Source organism: Sinohyriopsis cumingii, chromosome 9 (genome assembly GCF_028554795.1).
Source record: "Sinohyriopsis cumingii isolate HCF-2022 chromosome 9, ASM2855479v2, whole genome shotgun sequence".
Lineage (NCBI taxonomy): Eukaryota > Metazoa > Mollusca > Bivalvia > Unionida > Unionidae > Sinohyriopsis > Sinohyriopsis cumingii.
In genome coordinates this window covers 96,801,374-96,826,887 of record NC_142969.1, presented here as the reverse complement: position 1 = coordinate 96,826,887, position 25,514 = coordinate 96,801,374, and the positions used below count along the sequence as shown (strand labels likewise).

Below are 25,514 nucleotides of genomic sequence, written 5' to 3'. Positions count from 1 at the left end.
TTCAGCACACGATAGGCTATACATGGCGGCCAGTATTAATGGTGGAGGAAGAACCCAGGAAAACCCCGGAAAGAACCACCGACCCACGAGTTGCCCCTGGCAAGCTTTCTCGCGTGCCCACATTAGCCGAATCTGAGACTCGAACCCACGCAGACAGAATCAGAATAAGTAAAGTCTGACTAAAACATTATTACTTTACTTTGTAGAACCACATCTGTCTGCGTGGGTTCGAGTCTCAGATTCGGCCAATGTGTGCTGAAAAATGGCGTTAAACCCTACAATAACAACAACAACAAAAACTTTGTAGAAAAGCTTTGTTATTGGCAGCCAGTTGTGTGAGATATTCCTGAAAATTTAACTTTCGTTACGATGTTAGTCGACATCAAAACACGCTTCAAAGCGCCGTTACTTATACATTAAGACCTAGACGCTCCAAATATAAATATCAGCGTCGAGGTCTTACGTGCAGGACTATGCCTATCTTGTGCTGAAAATGGCGTTAAACCCTATAACAACAACATCATTCTTATTGTGTTAGTTATAATCTAAAGTAAACGACAAACAAGTCAAACAAAATTAACGGAAAAAAAGACAAACCAGGAGCAGGGTGTGCCGAAATAAGATCAGGAGCACTGACTACCAGTTGGCCCACGGACTTCCGAAACGGAGTCGTCGGGGCCCCAGCCATGACCGCGCGGGGCCAGAGTATCGGTATCTCGATTGGTATACTACTGCAAACACTGATTGTGTCTAGACTAGATAAACTTTCGTGATTTGGCGCAGAATATAGCTTGACAATCTTATAAGGACGCCCTTAAGCCTGAAGCGCGGGGTCTCCTCAAGAGCGGGGCCTGGGGCGGTCGCCTCACTTGCCACCCCCAAACGCCGTTCATGGGTTGCAGTCCACGTTGACGCAGGATGGGTTTTATGTCGGTCTTCTTGTGAATGTTCTACGTCGACACGGGTTAGTTTTGATATTGGGTATCTTGTGAATTTTGGCACTTTAGTAATTACAAGTTTATTTCATGGACGCTTGTGGTAATGGGTGGAAATTGTATGCATGGAAGAACTAATAAAAGTGCATTTGTAAGACATCGTGCTTTTTTTTTCTCTCTCTCTCTCTCTCTCTCTCATACACACGATTCGTGCCGATGCTTGCAAATGTACTTTTAAAAAAATACTCTTGACGAATCCTGAGGCCAAGTGGTTAGAGCGTCCGCCTCGGATTCAGGAGTTCGTGGGTTCAAAACTCGGCCGATTCATACAAAAGACATAAAAATGGTACTAACAGCTGCCTCGCTAGGCGCACAGCACTAAGAGGTTAGTGTTAGGTTAGTGTCAGGATAATGTGACTGGGTGAGACATCATGCTACATGTCTGCGGCATGATGCCTCACTGCTAGACATCACTAGATACTGTCACACTGCAGACATCATAGCGATATGACTGAAAATTTGTTCAAGCTACGTTAAAATTCCAAGTCACACACACACACACACACACACACACGCACGCACGCACGCACACACACACACACACACACACTTAACCATGTCAAACTTATTTTTAAAGATGTAAACTCCTCTCAGTGAATTGTCTGATTGTTCTTACCAGTAAATCTAACTGTAAGTCACTTGAACAAAATCTGGTTTGACTGAAATGCAGTCTGACTGTATAGGTTTGACTGAAATGCTTGACTAATTTGCAATAATAATACAAGTATAGTGTGTACCCCACCACCACCAGATACATCTCATAAACCTTACTGAAGCATTTTTTGATCAAATAGAATTCTATTTGATCAAAAAATGCTTCAGTAAGGTTTATCAGATAGCTATTCATAAAATAAACAAAATTATTTTTAGACCATTTTAAATGTATAGCTACTTCTCATAGATTTCTGCTTCTCATTTTTCCTGGCAACATCTTTGAAAGAAAAACTGTTAACTTAGCAGCTAAATATGGGGAAAATTTGTACTGGACTGTTTTGGTCAAACGTCACATATCGAATGGCTAATTGTAGATCAATTTACATTTTGTCAACATCAGTACTTATTTTCCTCAGTAGTTCGGTACTGGTGATTTCCTTGATAAGATACATTCTTCTTGCATGCATCTTTGTGTTGATAATCCGTATTAAACTGATTTACATACCTTACCGTGGTGCATCTGTATATACATTTTTGAGGAACCCATAAATCGCATTCCATCAAGATCTATTTTTGAATCTAAGTTTCATTGTTTACCATACAGCAGTGTACTTGGATGAATTTGTGTTCTTTTCCAGAAAGATAAAGTTTTCCTAGTGATCAGCAACCAGACGTTGTAAAACACAACCAATAATATACTACAGGACTTAGAACAGAATGATGAAAATATTGAATGGCCATTAAAGTCCAATGCAATTCAGATAGGATAACGACTCATACCTTAATAAGGAATTCATTTGAAATGGAAATAACACACAATGTGGACAGTGTACCCCATAGGGCAGCATTTGGAACAGTTGTAAATACTATGCTCAAATAATTCTAGGATCTTGTAATAAGCATGGATAGACGCATAGTTGATATTTTACCATAGATGTTACCTCTGATGGGTTCTGGTTCGGATGTACGAAATGTTTATGTAAACTTCGACAATACTTTTACTTTACATATCATCATTTGGAAAATAAATATCAAGTTCGTTCATTGGTTTTTATAAATTTACAGTTCATTCTGCAATAGATGTTGAACATATTTTGTACAAAAGTGTTCCAGTAGAAGAATCATATGCAAAAATGGGGCGTAGCAAATGATTTTTTTCATAAATTCATGTGTTTACCATCTTAGAATTTCTAAAAGTATTATGTGATTCTTTTTGTTTTTAAAATGCACATTCATTGAAATTAAAAAAGCAGTTGCATCATTCTTTGAAACCGACAAATTACAATGTGGGATGTAACAACATTTATATGGACTATTCATAACACCATATAGAATGTTTCTATGTGGCTGGAAGAAAAAAAGCATGAAGTAATAAGCCTTTATAGTACAGTAATGAAATGCATATAAAACGACACTCATTATATTATCCAAACACTTGCTTCACTTGCAATATTTGGAGGTTCTGTGAACTAATAACCGGGTTCATACAGTAGTTTACACCAGCCTGGAAGAACTCATCAGGCTCACACAGGCATGGGCTTGGGATGTTAATAACAGAGGGCCATTCAGCTGGGATGTCATATTACCTTGGATAGAAACTATCCAAATTTTTGGGGCTTGTCCTATGAGTAGGAGTGTAATTTTCGCAAACCGAAAAATGTAGGGTGCAGTTCTTGGAGGAAAATGCACGATATTATGTGTTACAGGGTTGAAGGAAGGGCATAATTTATATGCACGATGACCCCCTTTCCCCAACTACTTCATTCAAATTAAAAAGGCAACATAAGGAACTAACTCACTGCGTAATCTCTCGTTCAAAATAAAAGCCATCAAGAATGGTCACTTGATGATAAAATGAATTAAGCCAAAAGTTAAAAATTTAGACTAAATAAACATGAGTGTTGCAAAAGGTTAGACTAAATACGGAGAGTGGTTCAGAGGTTAAACTAAATACGCAGGAGTTCTTCAGAGGGTGCACTAAATAAGAGTGGTTCGAGACGTTAGACTAAATACGCATGAGTGGTTCGAGACGTTAGACTAAATATGCAGAGTGGTTCAGAGGTTGGACTATATAGGCAGGAGTGGTTCGAGAGGTTAGACTAAATACGCAGGAATGGTTCAGAGTTAAAAGTCCAGAGTAAATGCAAAGGAAAATTAGTCCGAGAATAACAACCATGAACTAAATACATCGGAGAATTAGTCCATAGGTAAGTCGAGACTAAATATGCAACAGTTTTCCCAAGTATTAAGTACTTTACCTTATTTAGGCTGTGACATGGATTACTTAGAGAATTTGGTTTGAAAGGTTTTAATGATCAGCAAAACATGACAGGTTAGTTCATGCTGAGGTATTTGGAGTAAAGTGTCTTAACTAGAATCCAAACCGGGGTGGTCTGTCTGGCTTTGTCTGGAAGCAGTGAAAGTGAAATGCTTACTAAGTCTTTAATTGAATAAATTTTGGTACACGAAATGCTTTGATCACCATTGCCACTCACAAAAGGTCATACTTTATTGAGTTGATTAATATAATAGGGCCACCTTTAAACCAATTACAAAAACAAAAATTGGTAGCTTAGTTGGTACAACATTGGACTCGTAATCCAAGGTTCCCGTGTTCGATACGGAGGGTTATTGAAAAAACACTTTGCTCACATTTCATCAGCGTTACAAAGCCAGTAATAAACATCAAGTGCCGAGACAATCTACCTACCAACTATAAAGTAATCAATGTATGCGGACATAAAATTGTTCGGAAATAGCTATGGCTTTTAGATTTTCGTCAACAAAGTCTGAAAAAGTTATTGTTGTGTTACTCAGTTATTGTCTTGCTCAGTTAAATTACATCAAAGACGAAGAAAAGTTACATTCCCAGAAAATGAAGCACTCGTTTGATTTCCAAAAGAAGTCAAATCACTAATCTATGAGTGTTTCAGTGTTGTAAAACACCAGACTGTATGCACAGTATGCATGTTAATATAAATATATTTTGTGAAATAGAAATGAATACAGTCATTATTAGTTAGTGTACTTTTTAATGACTCAGATCCGATAACGTTTTATTACATACGAAAACAAACATTGGTACCGATGTGCTCAATGTTTAATATCCAAACAGATAACTTTTGATTAGAAACTGTGACACCAACTAACACGCGCTGGATTAAAAATAAAAAATTACAAGAAAAAGTGAGTGCCGGCCATTATACCCTATTTCTTTCCACCGTTAGCAGAAACACACATACTGCTTTTTGGGGTCCAACTCACTACATTTAGTTCAGTAGACAAAATCAAGATTCTCTGTAAATCGAAAAGTCGGCTAAAACCCAATTTGTTTAACTTGTTTCATGTGCGGAGAGTGGGATTGGTTTGGGAGGTTCGCAATATCACCAATTCCATAAATAGCAACTCGTTGGTGGAGAGGGAGGCATATATTTAAGATTTTGTTTTTAAAATGCAGTATCGATGAGAGTTGTCGAACCTACCAGACCTAGAGGTATTGTTGTTCGGTTCATGCCAACATGCAATAGTTGTCTGTTAAGATTATCTTATATTCAACTTGTACTATGCCGGGGATTATTTGAATCCCTGATTCTTATTCTTCTTAGAACAATGTTTGGGTTGTTTAAAGGGATTTCAACACATTATTGGCTATATCATGCCAATGAAAAGGGAACTAAGTGCGTTGTCCAAGGACAAACCGATGCAGACGACCTGGGCTGGCCTGGGAGGATGTCAAAGAAAAAGAACTCGCAGTTCCTCCACTGCAGTAGCGTTAGACCATCAACCAATTTACCGAATCCGTATAAGGACATGATTGACAATTTAGTTGTACAGGAACACAGAGAGAGAGAGAGAGAGAGAGAGAGAGAGAGAGAGAGAGAGAGAGAGAGCGCAGACATTTGTATGGCTCCAAAGTGATGCCAAAAGTGAAACACTACTTAGCCGCCCGTTTACGCATTGGTGCTGGGGTATCCACCAACTCCAAGACAACGCACCAGCGCACAATTATGTTTTCTTGACCGTCTTCCTGAAAGAGCAAAATATTCAAAGTTTACCTCGTCCTCCATACAGCTTTTATTTAATTCCAATTGAATTTTGACTGATACCTGTCATCAAATATTTGCTGAGGGGCAGACGATTTGAAAGCCGTCATGCGGCGGTGTTATGAATATTTAATTTGTATTGACCTTTAAAGGACATTTACTTGAAACGGAGTTCAAAAAATGGCCTTGATTATGATCTTAGAAAGTTCTGGAAGCGAACTTGTTTACTGTCTGGTGTAATTTTCCATTAAGACGATTAAGTTCTGGGATTTTTTGTTTTTCAGAAAATGATATTTCGACATAGGTTAAGTGGGGACATACAGAAAAGAGGGTTTTGTCAACAAAGTCTTCATTCCTATCTTAATAACAGTCTTTGTGAATCTATGATCAGAGTTTTTTGCTGTGTACGGATCTAATTTGATTGGAAATATTTATTTAAATCATTCATTGGTATTGCAAATTGTTCATTGACATTTTGGACTAAAACACTACTTTGGGGCTATAGTGAATTCATTTAAAGGCATTCTGGATTGTATCATTGTGATACATCAGCAATATTGGTACATGAGGATATTTAAGACTAGGAATTCATTCGGATTATTCTTTACTTTTTGGCTTGTTATAGAACATTTACAATTATTTTGGAATTTAAATCAAAATGCTGTCAGTCCCACTTAAGGTTTCACTGTAAAGCTTAAATGTTTCAGTTACTTGTTGATTGTACTTAAATATGTTGGCTTTGCTTCTTTCCGTTGCTTTGTTTCAGACCATCAAGTGGTAACAGTAAGTAATTTAATTTTCCATTGTTTGAACAACATACCCAAAAGTGAATGCAAAATTGGGATTTAATAATTGGATAATCAGACTTAAACAGTATTTAGAAGTGCATGTGAAGTACTTTGAGGGGATGAACTGGTGTACTTTCACTTCGTATGAACTTTTGTTGTACAGCATACTAATCTTCAGAATTTTTGTATACAGTACTTACCTCGTGGTCAGCTTTCAGAATAGGATTTATCTCAATATAAACCTTGGTTCGGCAAGAAAACAAAAACCAAGACCAAAATTTATATATTTTTAAACTTTTTGTGGGGAGGGAGTATGGCAATATACCTATATATCAAATGAATTTTGTGGGTATTATTTAATGCATTTTGTTGTATCCTCTTGTATGTTTGTGTATTTAATGATGAATTTAATGGGTGCTGTTGTAACTATTGGCTTTGTCTCTTTAATTGCTAATCCATTATCGGCGTCCAACAACCCACTTCGCCATTTCCACCCTTCAGCCGCAGCTCTTTCCCGGGACCCTGCATTGCAGCCCCAAAATTCCGGGTCCTGAAATGTTGCGGTGTACACAACGGCTGGACATTTAACCTGATTGTGGATTGATGATTACTGTACGATTACTAACCATCAGTGTCTCTGGCATCCACAGATTACTGTATGACTGCTAACCATCAGTGTCTCTGGCATCCACAGATTACTGTATAATTGCTAACCATCAGTGTCTCTGACATCCGCAGATTACTGTATGATTGCTAACCATCAGTGTCTCTGGCATCCACAGATTACTGTATGATTGCTACAGTCAGTGTCTTTTATATACGTTTAAATGAATACAATTCGGGTTGGATCTAAAGTCTTTGTTCCCGTTTTAAGTTTCAAAATTGTGTGGCTCAGGTATCTAAAACCATTAACCCCATTCGTATAAGCGTCAAATATCTTAAATTTATCGCTAATGTAAAGAATATATTTTGTATGTACCCTCCAGAACAAAGAGCGGGTTATTCCAATTCTTAGTTTGAAATTCAATTAGTATATTGGTATGTAGTGTTTCTCTCCACTTGCTCGCACTATCGACCCGCTGAGATCAATAATTTGAACAAAACGGACTTTGAAAATCTGCATGTATGCCGAACGAAATGATTTGAATACATGTACAGGTATAAACTTCCATTCTGTGTATTGCATGCTTACAGGTTTACCTATAGTAGTACTTAATGATGCCTAGGTTAGGTAAGCATTCTGATATGACAAACTTCAACTTGAATTCTCACCAGGTGTCCTATCAAATACAACAATAACAACAACAACAACAACAACAACAACAATAATAATAATAATAATAATAATAGAAAGCGTTACATTATCGATTTGTTGTACTTAATGTATCGTGAGGTTCAGAACAGTATTAGGGGTGACATTGTCATAGTTTTCTTACTTCCGAAATTGATCCTTTAAACGGTTTTGTTTTCGTCTTTAAAAAAAAAACAACAACAGGGTAACTTGATTATCACTTATACCCTTATTTTCAAGTTTGAATTGTTAACAGCATCAGCCGGATTGTAATCATATCTTAGTCAGGACCAATCACACACTCCTGCTGCCAAAACAACTATCTGGATTACCCTATGCAGCAACTCGCTTTGCACGTCTGCTGCCCTGTATTTAAGCCACCGGCACGCGAAAGAATTTCTTGTTGTTGTTGTTGTTGTGGGATTTAACGCCATTTTTCAGCACACGATAGGCCATATATGGCGGCCAGTATTAATGGTGGAGGAAGAAACCGGGAAAACCCCGGAAAGAACCACCGACCCACGAGAAGCTACTGGCATGCTTTCTCACATATCTACATTGGCTGAATCTGAGACTCGAACCGGCGCAGACAGAGGTGAGATGGCAGTGATCCGTAACGGCGAACGCTTTAGACCACTCAGCCACTCGGGGCCCCTCTTGTTGTTGTAGGCTTGACGCCATTTTTCAGTACACGATAAGCTATACATGGTGGCCAGTTCAACTATCGGAGGAAGAATCCGGGAAAACCCCGGGAAGAACTACCGACCCACGTGAAGCTACTGGCAAGTTTTCTCACATACGCAAATTGGCCGAGCCCGAGACTCGAACCCGCGCTGACAGAGGCGAGATGCCAGTGATTGGTAAAAGCGAGCGCTTTCGACACGGCCAGCTGGGATCCCCCCGAGACTTTGTGGTCTCCCAGCTTTGAGAGAGTTTCCAGTTTTTCATTCTTTATTATCTCCACATGTGTAATCCATATTCTTGCAGATGTATAAATATATATAATTGAAAGATCCTCTACTCACGCGACACTCTTCCTATTTTTTGTTGTTGTTGTATGTTTATGGACACATAATAATAATAATTTGTCACAAGCCTCTAAAGTGATCACTTAATGCAACTACATCCAAGACTACGAAGCCGGGTGGTGTGGAGGTGCACTACCATCATACGACTGTATCTGTATGGTTATGTTCAGTACATAAGACGACTTTATCTGTATGAGAGTGTGCTCTACCGTACGACGACTATATCTGTATGGGTTTGTTTTGTGTTGCCCGTTCCAAAAGACCCCAAATTTTCAACCTGAACCGCTCTATAGATCTTTCTGGAGCCGTCACGCACTCTCCTACAATCTGATTAAAATCAGATCTCCACTGTAATACATGAAAAACAGCAGAGATCTGATTTTTTCAGACTGACTCTCTTATTAACTCGATCAACTTTTGACCCTGGCACCGAACACATTGTACTGGTTAAAACTATCCCTAAGACAGGATTAACCCATAAGTTAATAAGGCTATAGCCTTAGGCCCACCTATTGTAAAAACCCGCGCCCGCCCCCCGCCCCCGGCCCCGCCCTCTCACCATTTCCCTGTTTATGCCTTCCATTCCATGTCCAAATTATAGGTGAGCGTCAGCAATGCTATTAACATTAGATCTCTAATAGCCCTAATCCAATCCTGACTAGATCCGACAGTATATACTCCACCCAAACATCAGGGTCTATTTCGCTGTCTCGCCGGTGGTATTAGCGCATCGCGAAACATTAAGATTTTGTATGATGAAAATGGAAATGATTTGAAAAGATAAATTAAAGATTTATTACTATAGAATTTGCACGTCAGACATCGTCTTCCCTAGAACATCACTTTAATTAGTAACAATTAAGCATAACCATTGATGCAGATTAAATAATTATTCGAATTTAAAGCCTTTTTTCTTCCTCAAAATGGAAGGATGACATATCAGCATGGCGTGGAATCTCGCTAATATTCTGACTCATCCCAGATATCAGTTTTAAAATCAATGATCAATGATTTGTACATCGTCTGCATAGGACGATCCTTAATAACAAATGCACACATGTTTTACAGTGCGGTTTATTACTTACAAATTAGCATGTAGTCTACACACCAGTTTTTATTTTTGACAAGAGAGAGAGAGAGAGAGAGAGAGAGAGAGAGAGGGAGAGAAAGAGAGAGATTGATGATGCTTTATTTTAGTCACTTTTCTGGAAATCATCAAAGGCATATTTTGCTATAACTTTGTTTTATTTTCTATTAAAGTGTTTATATAACTACTTCATGTTGTAAGGATTATTCAACAATAGCAGGATAATGATATATGCAATACATATTTCCCCAAAACACTGTCATGGAACTAAAACCTTCCATGGACTGGCACAGCTACTACGTATTAGACTCCAGAGGTTTGAACTTTACCTGAGATGTTTGCTTCTTTATTAGTTTGTGCACAACACATCCTATCACTGAATCTTACACACCATGTTAAGTCAGTAAAGTGACTTACGTCATCATACTCCATAATATTATAAATTCTATTTTTTTTAAATAAAAAATTTACCAGCATAAACTGAGGAATGCTTCCCTCTAATTATTATCATTATTAGTATTTTTATTATTATTATTTCATTCCTCGAATTTTTTTAAATCACAAAATATCACACAAAATAATTAACTTTAAGAGTTGAGGTTCGATAGCAGATTGTTAACTGGCTCGCATTGCACTTTTGCTGATTTAGGTTCAATACCCGCCTAAAGGGACATTCGTTCTGCACGGATTTTCCTATTCCATCCACGACAACAAGCACCTCACGTTCACATCTGAATGTTTGACGGTACGTGACATAATTTTCTAATTTCTATTCATCGACGTAGAATCGCACTAAGTTCGAAGTAAACACTTAATTCATTCAGATGTTCTGTTGATCTGGTATAAATTGTCACGACTATTTTTTATATCAAAAAGGTCAGTGTGAACTATTCATTCTTTACTGCGACTATTTGATGTATTATTTTTTTCAAACACTATTACATGAGTAATAATGAATTATTATCTGCAATGATTGCCAAGAGTGCAGTCCTCTTTCTTAAAAGTAGGTCACAAAGAGTCGACATATTATTCAAGAAAGATATTACATTAAATGGTGACCGCTCCGGGAGGTTCCGGATCGAGTCATAGAAAGACATAAAAATGGAACTAGCAGCTGCCTGACTTGGCACTCAGCATTAAGAAGTTAATGTTAGGACTGGTCGGCCTGGTGTCAGGATAGTGTGACTGGGTGGGACATGATGCTACATGTCGGCGGCATGATGCCCCAGTACTAGACATCACTATAAACTGCCACATACACACACACACACACTTCAAATGTAGCTCTGTGTCATCCACGTTTCACACTTTACGATTTATCATCTGTGTTTATTACTTGCATCATTCAAATTTAGAACCCCTCTTTTCTTACAAAGAAACAGAGAATTGTACAATTCGTGCTAGAAAGATAAGAATACTATACATATTAATCCCAGCAAATTTATCTCTGTATCCAAAAATGACATTCTCCTGCTTCATCCATTGATGACATTTTTCTTCTCTTTGTTTATCTAGTTGTGTCAGAAATTCAACTTGTCCATCTTGACTGACAGATTAGATAAACAAAATCGTTGGAAAGGAAAACGTTCTCCTCCCTCTAGGATCCCCAACATTCCCTAGAAATGACAATACAAGTGTTCGGATATCAAGTATCCACCCTTAGTATGATGTAACTGAAGAAATCAAAACTCGATGTGCAGTACCAACTCTCTAAGCAGAAAAGGGCCATTACTCTGTCAAAGTTTGTCCGAAATAATTGAAAGTCAAACAAACTTGATTTTTTGGTGTTAATTTTAAATTTGTATTTACAAACTTTGGTTTCAACTCAAGAATGAATCAGAGCATTGAAATTTATTGATCATAAAATACATTTATTATGGATGACAAAATTCTAAATCATAAAAGAGTCAAAACTAAAATAAATTTTGATGGAAATTGTGAAAATTTTTGAACATGTTTATTTTCAACAAGACGTTGAATACTCTTTCTGTTCCAATCCATAAAGTCCTTCAAAAGTTTGTCAGCGGTAACAGAACTGAAGACGCAGTAGCTACGTACGATGTTAAACAAGGTCATAAACTAATTTTGAAATGGGCTTAGTGACATCACCTGTGACGTTCTATCGTATTGGGGTGGGGTTCTCCCAATATAATTTAATTAAATTAAATTGAAAGTTCCACCCTGGCTCGTTAGGTTAGAAAGTTAAATTAGTGATGATGTAGATTTACAGCTCTGAGCCCCCAGTCAGCGATGCCGACGGTTAAATTATAGAGAACACGAAGATGAAATTCAATCAATAACAATTTAATAAATGTGATAATTTAAAAAAAAAAAACGATAACTTCCAATCACTCGTCTTTCCCTCGACCAAGTGACAGCCTAATTCATCCCGTGATTTACAGTGTGAGTTCGATTTTCCCCTGTCCTTGCATCTACTCATCTATTTCTTCCCACTGATTCCTTCCTTCTTTCCGTTCCTCTAACTCCTTCTTTGTCTCTGTTTCCTCTCTACTATCTCCTCCAGCTTCGCTCCAGACTTCAACTTCTCCTTTCCCTCTATATTATCTCCTCCTCCAACTCCGTTCCCAGACTTCAACTTCTCCCTCTTCTTCCCTCCTTTCCTCCGTCTCTCTATCCGAGACAACGGGACCAAACTTTAACTGGTCTGTCCCTCAAAGCTTCCTTTTGAAGCTTTCTGTACTTAGACCTTCCCGCTCTAAGATTTTCCCGCGAATAACGAATGGCTATTCGGAGTTACGCTAACCTCTTCTCTGGGTAATTTCTCTCAGCGAACTAACTTTTGCCGGAAAACGCAGGGATATCATTCTACCCAAATCAAGGTCTCCCCCCTATCTCGATTCTGATTGGGTGGCGCTGTGCCCCTGTCCAATCGTCTTAGCGGCCAGTTCAACCTGTCTGTCTGTTTGCAGGGGAAAGAAGTTAGGACACTCCCACTTCTTCAGGCAATTTCTTTTGATCTTGGAAACATTTCGACACCTAGGTGATAATTGGCTGTGTGCAACTCCAATGTCCGGTCCTTCGATTCTAGCCACAACAATCTTACGTAACGGATTAGTGCTAGCCTTCGGCAATGTTTGACATCAAACAATCACCCGTCAGAATTGCCTGGATTATACATGTTTCAAACTGGGCTACTCTAGGTCGGGGTAAACATGACACCACCCATGACCTATATATTCGTGATAGAAAATCCCAAACCAAATATGGCGTCAGTCAATTAAATCAGCCACTCACTGAATGGAAATAAAACTTAGCATACAAGGATATCTTCCGAATAGATCAAGGATCTTAACTGAAATTTCCACAAAAGATGTGTGTGTGTGTGTGTGTGTGTCTGATTAGGATTTTTAACGTAGCTTTAACATTTTTTCAGTCATATTGCTACCATGTCTGCAGTGTGACAGTTTATAGTGATGTCTAGCACTGGGGCATCATGCCGCAGACATGCAGCATCATGTCCCACCCAGTCACATTATCCTGACACCAGACCGACCCGTCCTAACACTAACCTCTTAATGCTGAGCGCCAAGCGAGGCAGCTATTAGTACTATTTTTGTAAGTCTTTGGTATGACTCGGCCGGAGATCGAACCCAAGACCTTCCGCTTCCGAGGCGGACGCTCTAAAACTAGGCCACCGAAGCGGTCTGACGAAGGATGTAAAATTATACTTGGCCTGCGCCCTCTATCTTTAAAGCATCATATTAAATTTAGTTTCGTTGATTAAACTATTCAAAGCTGTGTGTGCAGCAATTGAATTCGATATCAAAGATTTGTCTGCAGCAATGTAATTCGATATCAAAGCTCTGTGAGTCTGTGTGCAGCAATTTAATTCGATATCAAAGCTTTGTGTGTAGCAGTGGAATTCGAGATCAAAGTTTTGTGTGTCGGTGTACATCAAGCCCCTATCAGCCTAATTGTGATTAACTTGCATTCAGGACCACTCCTACATTCCTGCTGCCAAAAGAACTACTAGGATTATCTTATGTAGGAACTCGCTCTGCATGTCTGCTGCCATGGATTTAAGCCACCGACTCTGGCACGCGAGATAATTGGTTGTTGTTGTAGACTTGACACCATTTTTCTGTACACGATAAGCTATACATTGTGGCCAGGTTAACTATCGGAGGAAGATTCCGGGAAAACCCCGGGAAGAACTACCGACCCACGTGAAGCTACTGGCAAGCTTTCTCACATACGCACATTGGCGGAGCCTGAGACTCGAACCCACGCTGACAGAGGTGAGATGACAGTGATCGGTAAAAGCGAGCGCTTTCGACTCGGCCAACCGGGGTCCCCGCGAGACTTTGTGTGGTCGCCCAGCTTTGAGAGAGTTTCCTGTTTTGTAGTCCTCATTATCTTCATATGTGTAATCCCTATTTTTGCAGTGTGGTGTGGAGGTGCACTACCATCAGACGATTGTATCTGTATAGTTATGTGCATTACCATAAGACGATTGTATCTGTATGGGTTTGTTTTGTGTTGCCCGTTCCAAAAGACCCCAAATTTTGAACCTGAACCGCTGCATAGAACCTCCTGGAGCTGTCGCGCACTCCTACAATCTGATTAAAATCAGATCTCCACTGTTAAACATGAAGAACAGAGAATAACTAATTTTAATCAGACTGACTCTCCTATTAACTCGATTAACTTTTGACCCTGGCACTGAACACATTGTACTAGTTAAAACTATCCCTGGGACAGGATTAACCCATAAGCTAATAACGTTATAGCCTTAGACCCTCCTATTTTGAAAACCCGCCCCCGCCCCCGCCCCCGGCCCCACCCCTTACCATTTCCCTGTTATGCCTTCCATTCCATGTCCAGATTATAGCTGAGCGACAGAAGTGCTTTTAACATTAGATCCCAAATAACCATAACCCAGTCCTGACTAGATCCGACAGTATATGCTCCACCCAAACATCAGGGTCTATTTCGTTGTCTCACTTGTGGTGTTAGCAACTCGCGAAACTTTAAGATTTTGTATGAGGAAAATGGAAATGATTTGAAAAGTTAACTTAAAGAAGATTTATTGCAACAAAGTTTGCACGTCAGACATCATCTTTCGTAGAACATCACTTAAATTTGTAACAATTAAGCATAACCATTGATGCAGATTAAATAATTATTCGAATTTAAATCCTTTCTTTTTCTTCCTCAAAATCGAAGGATGACATAACAAATGGCGTGGAATCTCGCGAATATTCTGCCTCATCCCAGATAGTTATAAAATCAATAATCAATGATTTGTAAATTTTCCTCATAGGACAATACTTAATAACAAGTACACACATGTTTCACAGTGAGGTTTATTACTTAAAAAGTAGTCTACACACCAGTTTTTATTTCTGACACGAGAGAGAGAGAGAGAGAAAGAGAGATGATGCTTTTACTTTAGTCGCTTTTCTGGAAATCATCAAAGGCATCTTTTGCTATAACTTTATGTTTTATTTTCTATTGAAGTGTTTATATAACTACTTCATGTTGTAAGGATTATTCAACAATAGCAGGATAATGATACATGCAATAGATATTTCCGCAAAACACTGTCATGGAACTAAAACCTTCCATGGACTGGCACAGCTACTACGTATTAGACTGCAGAGGTATGAACTTTACCCGAGATGTTTGCTTCTTTATTAGTTTGTGCACAACACATCCTATCACTGAATCTTACACACCATGTTAAGTCAGTAAAGTGACTTACGTCATCATACTCCATAACATTATCAATTCTATAACAAAAACTTTGCCAGCTTAAACAGAGGAATGCTCCCCTCTAATAATAATAATAATAATAATAATAATAATTATTATTATTATTATTATTATTATTATTTCATTCCCCGCATTTTTTGAATCACCAAATATTACACAAAATATTTAACTTTAAGAGTTGGGGTTCGATGGCAAATTGTTAAATGACTCGCTTTGCACTTAGGCTGGTTCAGGCTCAATACTCGCCTAAAGGGTCACTGGTTCTGCACGGATTTTACTATTCTCTCCACGACAACAGGCACATATCGTACACATCTGACTGTTTGACGGTAAATAATATAAGTTTCTAAATTCTATTCATCGACGTAGAAACACGTTAAGTTCGAAATAACAATTCATTCAGAGGTTCTGCTTGATCGGGTATAAATTGTCACGACTATTTTTATATCAAAAAGGTCAATGTGAACTATTCATTCTTTACTACGACTATTTGATGTATTATTTTTTTCAAACACTATTACATGAGTAATAATGAATTATTATCTGCATTGATTGCCAAGAGTGCTGTCCTCTTTCTTAAAAGTAGGTCACAAAGAGTCGACATATTATTCAAGAAAGCTATTACATGTACATTAAATGGTGACCGCTCCTGGAGGTTCCGGGTCGAGTCATAAAAAAGACACAAAAATGATACTAACAGCTGCCTGACTTGGCACTCAGCATTAAGAGCCTAGTGTTAAGACTGGTCGGCCTTGTATAAGGATAATGTGACTGGGTGGGACATGATGCTACATGTCGGCGGCATGATGCCCCAGTACTAGACATCACTATAAACTGCCACATACACACACATTCAAACGTAGCTCTGTGTCATTCACTTTTCACACTATACGATTTATCATCTGTGTTTATTACTTGCATCATTCAAATTTAGAACCCCGCTTTTCTTACAAAGAAATAGAGGATTTTGCAATTCGTGCTAGAAAGATAAGAATACCATACATATTAGCTCCAGCAAATTTATCTCTGTATCCAAAGATGTCATTCTCCTGCTTCATCCTTCGATGACATTTGTCTTCTCATTGTTTATCTAGTTGTGTCCGAAGAGCAACTTGTCCATCTTGACTGTCAGATTAGATAAACAAAATTGTATGGCAAAGAAAACCTTCTCCAGCCTCTAGCATCCCCAACATTCCCTTGGAATGATTATAAGGGTGTCCAGATATCAAGTATCCTCCGGTTAGTATGAAGTAACTGAAGAAACCGAAACTCGGTATGCAGTACCAACTTTCTAAGCAGAAAAGGGCAATTACTCTGTCAAAGTTTGTCCGAAATAAATGAAAGTCAAACTTGATTTTTTGTGTTAATTTTAAATTTAAAGCCAAATACGAAAGTTGGTCTCAACTCAAGAATGAATCAGAGCATTGAAATTTATTGATCATAAAATAAAGGTATTATGGATGACAAAATTCCAAATTATAATAGAGTCGAAACTAAATTGAATTTTGATGGAAATTGTGAAAATTGAACATCTGTTTATTTTCAACAAGAAGTTAAATACTCTGTCTGTTCCAATCCACAAAGTCCTTCAAAAGTTTGTCAGCAGTAACAGAACTGAAGACGCAGTAACTACGTACGATGTTAAACAAGGCGATAAACTAATTTTGAAATGGGCTTAATGACATCAACCTTGACCTATATCTTCGTAATAGAAAATCCCAAAGCAAATATGGCCTCAGTCAATTTAATCAGCCATTCACTGAATGGAAATACAATTTTGGATACAAGGATATTTTCTGAATAGATCAAGGATCTTAACTGAAATTTCCACAAAAGATGTGAAATTATACTCGGCTGCGCCCTCCATCGTTAAAGCCTCATATTAAATTTAGTTTCATCGATCAAACTATTAAAAGCTTTGTGTGCAGCAATGGAATCCGAGATCAAAGCTCTGTGAGTCTGTGTGCAGCAATGGAATTCGAGATCAAAACTTTGTCTGCTGCAATGTAATTCGATATCAAAGCTCTGTGAGTCTGTGTGCAGCAATGTAATTCGATATCAAAGCTCTGTGAGTCTGTGTGCAGCAATGGAATTCGAGATCAAAGCTTTGTGTGCAGCAATGGAATTCGAGATCAAAGCTTTGTGTGCAGCAATGTAATTCAATATCAAAGCTCTGTGAGTCTGTGTGCAGCAATGGAATTCGAGATCAAAGTTTTGTGTGTCGGTGTGCATCAATACAATTTGAGATCAACGCGCTGTGTGTCTGTGTGCAGCAATGGAATTCAAGATCAAAGCTTTGTGTGTCGGTGTGCATCGATAAAATTTGAGATCAAAGCGCTGTGTGTCTGTGAGCAGCAATGGAATTCAAGATCAAAGCTTTGTGTGCAACAATTGAATTCATGATCAAAGCGCAACATTTCTAAATTACACAGAGACTATCTTTCAAAGACCCACGTTGCAACGTGTGTGTGCGCGCGTGCGTGTGTGTATGTGTGTATGTTGATCGTCAGGCTTGTTTCAGACCTTGTTGAGAAAATGCTGATTTTTCAACACTTTTGGCAGAATTCAAATGAAATATTTGGGATGGTTATTCTAAGTTGCTCAAGGGACATACTTATGTAAAAAGAGTCGAAGTCTGATCGGCATCAATGTCATTTGAGACCTTATTAAGACGAAGCTTCACAGAAAGTTGGTTGAAATAAAATCCTAACTTGGAATGCTTAAACGTTCACACGTTAGGCGGATGCCACTTTTAAGACAATCAAGGACTTTAACTCTGTCAAATCTAAAAAAATCTGACCATCACCAAATTCATCAACGACATTGTTGAGCTAAGCCTCTATGCAGATTAGGCTGGAATGCAAACAAAAATGTGACTGCTAGTTGGCTCACAAGCCATATAGGTGCTTATTCTTAATTGAGGGTTATAACTCTTGAACAAGATGTTTAAGTTGAAATCTACCCATCAATGAACTCGTCTGAGACCTCTTTGATATAAAGATTCAAGGCAAATTTGGTAAACATCAAACAACAAGAGTACTGTGTTATTTATATTTAATTTGCCTTGTTAGCTATTTTTTATTAATTTGTAAAAGAAATCTTTGTTCTATTTCATTATATGCTATGGATGATTGTACTTTGGACTTGACTTTGTCCAAAATCAAGATCATTTTCTACCTGACCTGAATCATTGATTTTCTAATTCTGTCAACAACTGATACATGCATAATATTTTCTCTGTGAGTATGGGTTAACTATTAGGATTTTTATCTTGGCCTGAGTCAAGGACATTGCGTTTACCAAATTTAATAGTCTAATTATAACTAAGAGTTTTTCATGTAAACATTAGAAATCTAGCAGAAGGGTATTTTCCATTACGTAATAGTTTGTTTTAGAAATTCTTAACTGTGACCCGAGGTCAGGTAGAGGACAATATAATCTTGTTTATCTAGAAATTATTCATTCGTGCTATTATATCTTGAGGCAGAATCAATGTTCTATTCAGTATTTCATTTGGGCTGGAATTTATTTATTCCAATTATTTATTCACTGGAAGTACAAAGTGCTCATCCAAAATAGAATTCTTGGAAACAGTCTTAGATTTGCAGAGAACTTTGAAATAATGATATATTCTTGGATTTTATTGTTGTGATTCAACAAAAGGTTGTTCGCACATCACCAGAACACGGGCCATCACAGGCAAATCAACACTTCCAGGATTGCAGGATTGGATTTTTTCAGAACTTAAATCATTAAGATTTGTGTCAGTTATTCTATGGTTATTTGAGATTTAGTTCGCAATACTGTATATTTTTCGCTTTGTATTCTATGGAAATAAATTATTTGTTGAATTTTACAAAGCTTTTTGCTTCTCACTCTTTCTTATTCTTTACTTTAAGACCATAGAGTTTTAATAAATGTTAATGGCACATTCTAAGCTTCCGTCACGTTTAATAGTCTTTTACGTAGGTGCTAGTATGGCAAGGTTGACTCTGAAGCATATTGACTAATGGGTCACAATGGCCTGAAAGTTTACTCAAGATATGCATTCTTAAAGTCAACTTTCTCTGCAGAAATCATTATTTTTTCCATTATTCTTACTATTAACATGACCATTAACCTTTCTTGCCCTAAGTGCAAGTCATTCATAAATTTTGGCCAAGGAATGTACTCGAGAAGAAACATTATTTTGCAGAACCCATTTTCTATGGGCTTCAATGACCTTGACCTTTGACATTTTGATCCACAAATGAATGGACTTTTTTCTTACCCAACATGTCATTCAAAAACCTGAGTAATGGTACATATTTCAGAACTGACCATTTTTCTTTTAGTCAGTGATTTTGATCTTGATCTTTTAACCCCAAAATTGATATGATCCTTTCTTTCACCAAGTGCAAATTACCCACATAATTTGCTCCACATCTGTGATGTAGAGCTGATGTTCTTGTGTATAAACCATTTTTCTTATTTCAGTTATCTTGACCTTTAACCTTTTCACCTGGAAATTATTTTTTATTTCAAACCCCAAGTGCAAGCATGAACAATGTGTGGAAATTAAAAAGGGAACAGACAGATATATACATTGATAGACATCACAACATAATACCCTCTGTCTTATGGGAATGCTGGTGCTCAGAAACCAAATGGAGGCCTATTCTAAACTGATTTTCAGCCATAACTTAAGCTGTAAGTTTTACAGTGAATTGATTGAAATCAAACAAAAGCATGAATGAATGCTACAGTGTTCACAAGCCAAACAGAAGTTTATAAGTCAATCAATGGCCATAACTCTGTAAGAAATACATGTAGGTAACTGCTCATCTTACAAGTCATCTGAGACATTATTCAGATAGTTTCTGAGCAAATCTGGTCAAAATCAAGTGCAAAATGTAAATGCTAGAGTGCTGAGAATGCAGTAGGATATCTATTCCACTTTAAATAAAGGGTTATAACTCTGTCTCTGGGGGAAAATAAAGGGTCATAACTCTGTCTGTGGGGAAAACGTTTACAATCAGGTCATCAGCTGGTTCATCATAGCTCTTCTTCCTCAGAAGTTTCATTGTAAATTGTATTAAAATCAAACAAAAATGTGAATGATACAGTTGTTGTTGTTGTAGGGTTTAACGCCATTTTTCAGCACATGATATACTATACATGGCGGCCAGTATTAATAGTGGAGGAAGAACCTGGGAAAACCCTGAAAAGAACCACCAACCCATGAGAAGCTACCGGCAAGCTTTCTCACATACCCACATCAGCCGAATCTGAGACTTGAACCCACGCAGAATGATACAGTATTCACAAGCCATTGGTATGTCTATTTTCAAATGTGCTTATCATTACGTTCCCCCAAACACTTCTTGACATGAAGCTTCATAGCATATTGGGTTAAAAAAAAAAAAATGTTTATACTAAAGTGTTCACAAGCTTGCACACTGACAGATTATCAAACAAACTGATCAATGAATGGGCATTGAGCACTGACTATTTCAATGCACCATTACAAAACCACTTGGGGACGACAAAATATTTTACTAAATTTGCTTTCAATCCATGAAGTCCTTCAAACATTGCTGAACAGGAACTGAATTTGTGATCACAGGGTCAAACTTTTAAGTCAAACAAGTGTAGCTCTGTACCAAATTTGCTTTTATTATCTGAATGACCTTCATAAGTTACTGAACAGAAACTGAATTTGCAATCACAGGGTCAAACGTTTAAGTCAAACAAGTGTAGCTCAGTACCAAATTTGCTTTTATTATCTGAACGACCTTCATAAGCTACTGAATAGAAATGACATTTATGACTAATGAGTCTGATAAGATGTGACATGACATGACAGGAAGCAATTGACATTAGATGAATAACATTAAAAAGCCCCCTCACCAGGAAGTGACTGACTGACATTACATGGATAACACTACATGGCCCTCTCTCTGGAAATCAACTGACAGACATTACATAGTTAATACAAGACCCCCTCACCAGAGAGTGACAGACATTACATGGCTAACACTACAAGGCTATCGCCATGGTGAACTGATAGAAATTACATGGCTAACACTACAAGGTCATCTCCATGGTGAACTGACAGACATTACATGGCTAACACTACAAGGCCATCGCCATGGTGAACTGACAGAAATTACATGGCTAACACTACAAGGTCATCTCCATGGTGAACTGACAGAAATTACATAGGTAACACTACAAGGCCATCGCCATGGTGAACTGACAGAAATTACATAGGTAACATGACATGCCCCACCTCCATGAGGAGCAACTGAAGACTTCCCTCCATTTAGGGGTAACTGGTGGACATCACTACAATACCTCCTTCACAGAACAAATATAGTCATGTGATAAAAATGACAAGAACTTTACATATGTTATTAACAAGAATTCAAAATATACTGAAGTGATACAAATTACAAGGACTTCATATTTATTATTAGCAAGAACAGCACAGAATGCACGACAGCTCTAAAATCCTAACACAGTCACAACACCAAGAAAAGAAGGGATATTCTCTCCTTGTATAAGGTACTAAAGGTAATAAAATTTCTTTATTGTGCATACAACTATGCACAACTATATACAACTATATATATATATATATATATATATATATATATATATATATATATATATATATATATATATACCAATTTTGGTTGAAATCCTTTGAATGGATTCAAAGTTATACTCTGGAAAGGAAAATATTTACAAACAGACAGACAGATGGACACAGCAGTAGATACACACTCCAAAAAACATTGGGCAGATAAAAAACTTAAGAAAATCAAAAACATGTAAATGGTCACTATGGCTACTTTTACTTGAAGTGATCAGTGATTTATAAGATAAAAACAACCATCAAGTGTTATGACTGGACATATAATAGTGCCAGAGAAGTTAATCACTGACTTGTAATTAGGTCACTGTGGCCTTCTTTTTTAATGGAGCTGAATAGTACTCATCTAAATGTATGCATCCATAAAGTCCCATGACTGTACGTGAACAGTACTCATATAAATGTATGCATCCATAAAGTTCCATGACTGTACGTGAATAGTACTCATCTAAATGTATGCATCCATAAAGGTCCATGACTGTATGTGAACAGTACTCATCTCTATATATGCATCCATAAAGTTCCATGACTGTACATGAATAGTACTCATCTAATGTATGCATCCATAAAGTTCCATGACTGTACATGAATAATACTCATCTAAATGTATGCATCCATAAAGTTTCATGTACATGAATATTACTCATCTAAATGTATAAATCCATAGTTTCATGTATACGAATAGTACTCGTCTAAATGTATGCATCCATAAAGTTCCATGACTGTACATGAATAGTACTCATCTGACTGTATGCATCCATAAAGTTCCATAACTGTACATGAATAGTACTCATCTAACTGTATGCATCCATAAAGTTCCATGACTGTACATGAATAGTATTCATCTAATGTATGCATCCATAAAGTTCCATGACTGTACATGAGTAGTACCCATATAAATGTATAAATTCATAAAGTTTCATGTACATAAATAGTACTCGTCCAAATGTATGCATCCATAAATTTCCATGACTGTACATGAACAGTACTCATCTAAATGTATGTATCCATAAAGTTCCATGACTTTATAAATAGTAATAGAACAATGGAGCTGGATGCATAAAATTCCAACAGTTGAAACTAATGCCAAAAATAACAACAATACCAGCATCACATGAAAAGTGCCACTGTATATCTATATTTTGCAATAAAGACTGAAATTTAATTCTGGTTGTTCAGAAAGCAAGGGACAGTAATATAAAAGAAAACAAGGTACATTTCAACACAGTGTTTATTACATCATGTATGGTTAGTCTACAGGTAAATACAAAATATTGACACTAGGGGTCTTATTATGCTCTAAAAGAATTAAATAATATTTTAAAAGCTAACCAAAATTTCACAATTTTAGTCTGAAGGCCTGAAAATCTGTCTGTTTAAATCAATCAGTATAAGCAAAAATATAGCATGGTCAAATAACTTGTATTTTGCAATGATGACAAATGGCTAGTCAATCTATCCCACCACAATTTTTTTTTAAATTTCCATCAGCCAAATGTAAGATTTCTACAAAGGGAAAATTCATTTTAACTTTATATTATATTTTGCCTTGATCTGAAAATAGAGTTAATAACAGACATGTGTACTGGAGTGGAATCATCAATTTTATTACAAGAATGTCATCATTTACATGCATTTGGTATGTGCTCTACTCTGGGTAGAAACATGGCCACATCAACATAAAATGGAACTTAGGTCAAAAGCAAGCAATTTTCAGTTACATTATAGCAGAGCAATTTACAGCTTGAGCAATTATGACAAATACAAGCAGATTGTCAAGAAAACCTAAGTACCAGCAATATATGAAATCTATGGGAACATATTCAATACTCTAGTAACACATAATGTCATGATCAACAATGGCATGAAACAAATCATGAAAAAGTGTGAATTTCCAAAGCATTATGAAATTTTCCTCTAGTTATAATACAGCCAACACATTTTAGGCATAATACTTGTGAGGTCTGGTATCAAAGACTGAGCAACACGCTGTCACATCAGCACAGTAGTATCTATCAAGTAACATCAAGTCATTTTAAACCGTACCAAAAGAAAAAACGTTTCAAACCATGAACACCCTGTGGATTGATGATAATTACTTATCTATTAATACACACTGTAACAATTTAGATTTTATATCATTATTTCTGACTTGACAATTTTGTTCAGTCACAGTTTTGAACCTTCACCATCAATATTATAGTTCGGACGAAGTTAGTTCCCAATAACTGTAACATACTAACTTCATGGTGTGTTACTGAACATATGTAATCTCAATTGAATTAAAATGAATAACAATCCTTATAGGGAACTACTGACCTGTTAGTGTTACAGTTCTTATTTTGCTGGTATGGTCAAGAAAGCTTAAATCGTGACAGATAGTACTGTGTAAAATACAATAAAAATCTACTATAACGACAGAGAACTAAACCCTGTTCATTGTATCATAATGCTGTGACTCCAAATACTGGTGAAAGGTATAGGACAAAACTTAACAAATGTTACATGCTTGCTACAAAAAAGGTATATATATACAAACCTTATAAATTACATTACAATTTGCTTTACAAAATAATTCTGTAAAATTGCATTTGTGAAAAAGGACCTATAATTAAAAATCCTCTGTAAAATAAACATTACTCTTAAAGTGTTGCTTTTCTTAAATCTTCAAAACATCTACTTAAATGTAGAAAATCCTTCATTCTCATTGCCATAAAAATCACTGCATAAAATATCACACATATCTGTAGAGAAATTTCTCTTATAATACTGAGTAGACATGGACGGATTTGTGAATGCAAACTTTTAATCACCTATACAAATAACAAAAATAGTATCAACCATTTATTAGTTCTACACCTTTTCAGGCATTCAAGAAATAAGTGTACAGTACAGGTAGCAAATGTAAATGATTTATGATCTTTGGGAAATTAGTGCCTTTATCAGAAAAGTTTGATTTCAGTCGGGAGCCTCTACAATGAGGGGAGCCAGGTATGCACTGTGCCGAATTCCAAAGCTGTAAGAGGGGGCCCTCAACTTGTGAAGATAAACCTGCCAAAGAAAAACATAATTATCACAAGTACATTCAAAGACAAACACAGACACTTTAAAAACAAAATATTTTCATCACTGATAAGTGACTGCTTGATTCCAGTTTCAGTGTTGATTGACTAAATTTACTTAATAATTTACTTCCACCATCCCTTTTTCTTTCTTTTAATAACATAAAAAGTCTTAAGTTTAGTTAAAAAGACT

The 25,514-nt window shown here is 37.0% G+C and overlaps 1 protein-coding gene across 4 annotated transcripts in view; it reads right to left on the bottom strand.

Annotated features, from left to right (window-relative positions):
* Nucleotides 1-23,472: 23,472 nt before the first annotated feature.
* Nucleotides 23,473-25,514, bottom strand: part of LOC149792292 (ciliary microtubule associated protein 1A-like) — a 34,299-nt gene continuing 32,257 nt past the window's right edge. For all 4 annotated transcript variants that reach the window (XM_089970855.1, XM_089970853.1, XM_089970856.1 and 1 more), the window contains one exon: nucleotides 23,473-25,310. Coding sequence is in view for 1 of the 4 variants with exons in the window: in XM_089970856.1 (XP_089826982.1) it covers nucleotides 25,218-25,310 (93 nt within the window). In the remaining 3 variants the exon portion in view is untranslated. The remainder of the gene's footprint in view (nucleotides 25,311-25,514) is intronic.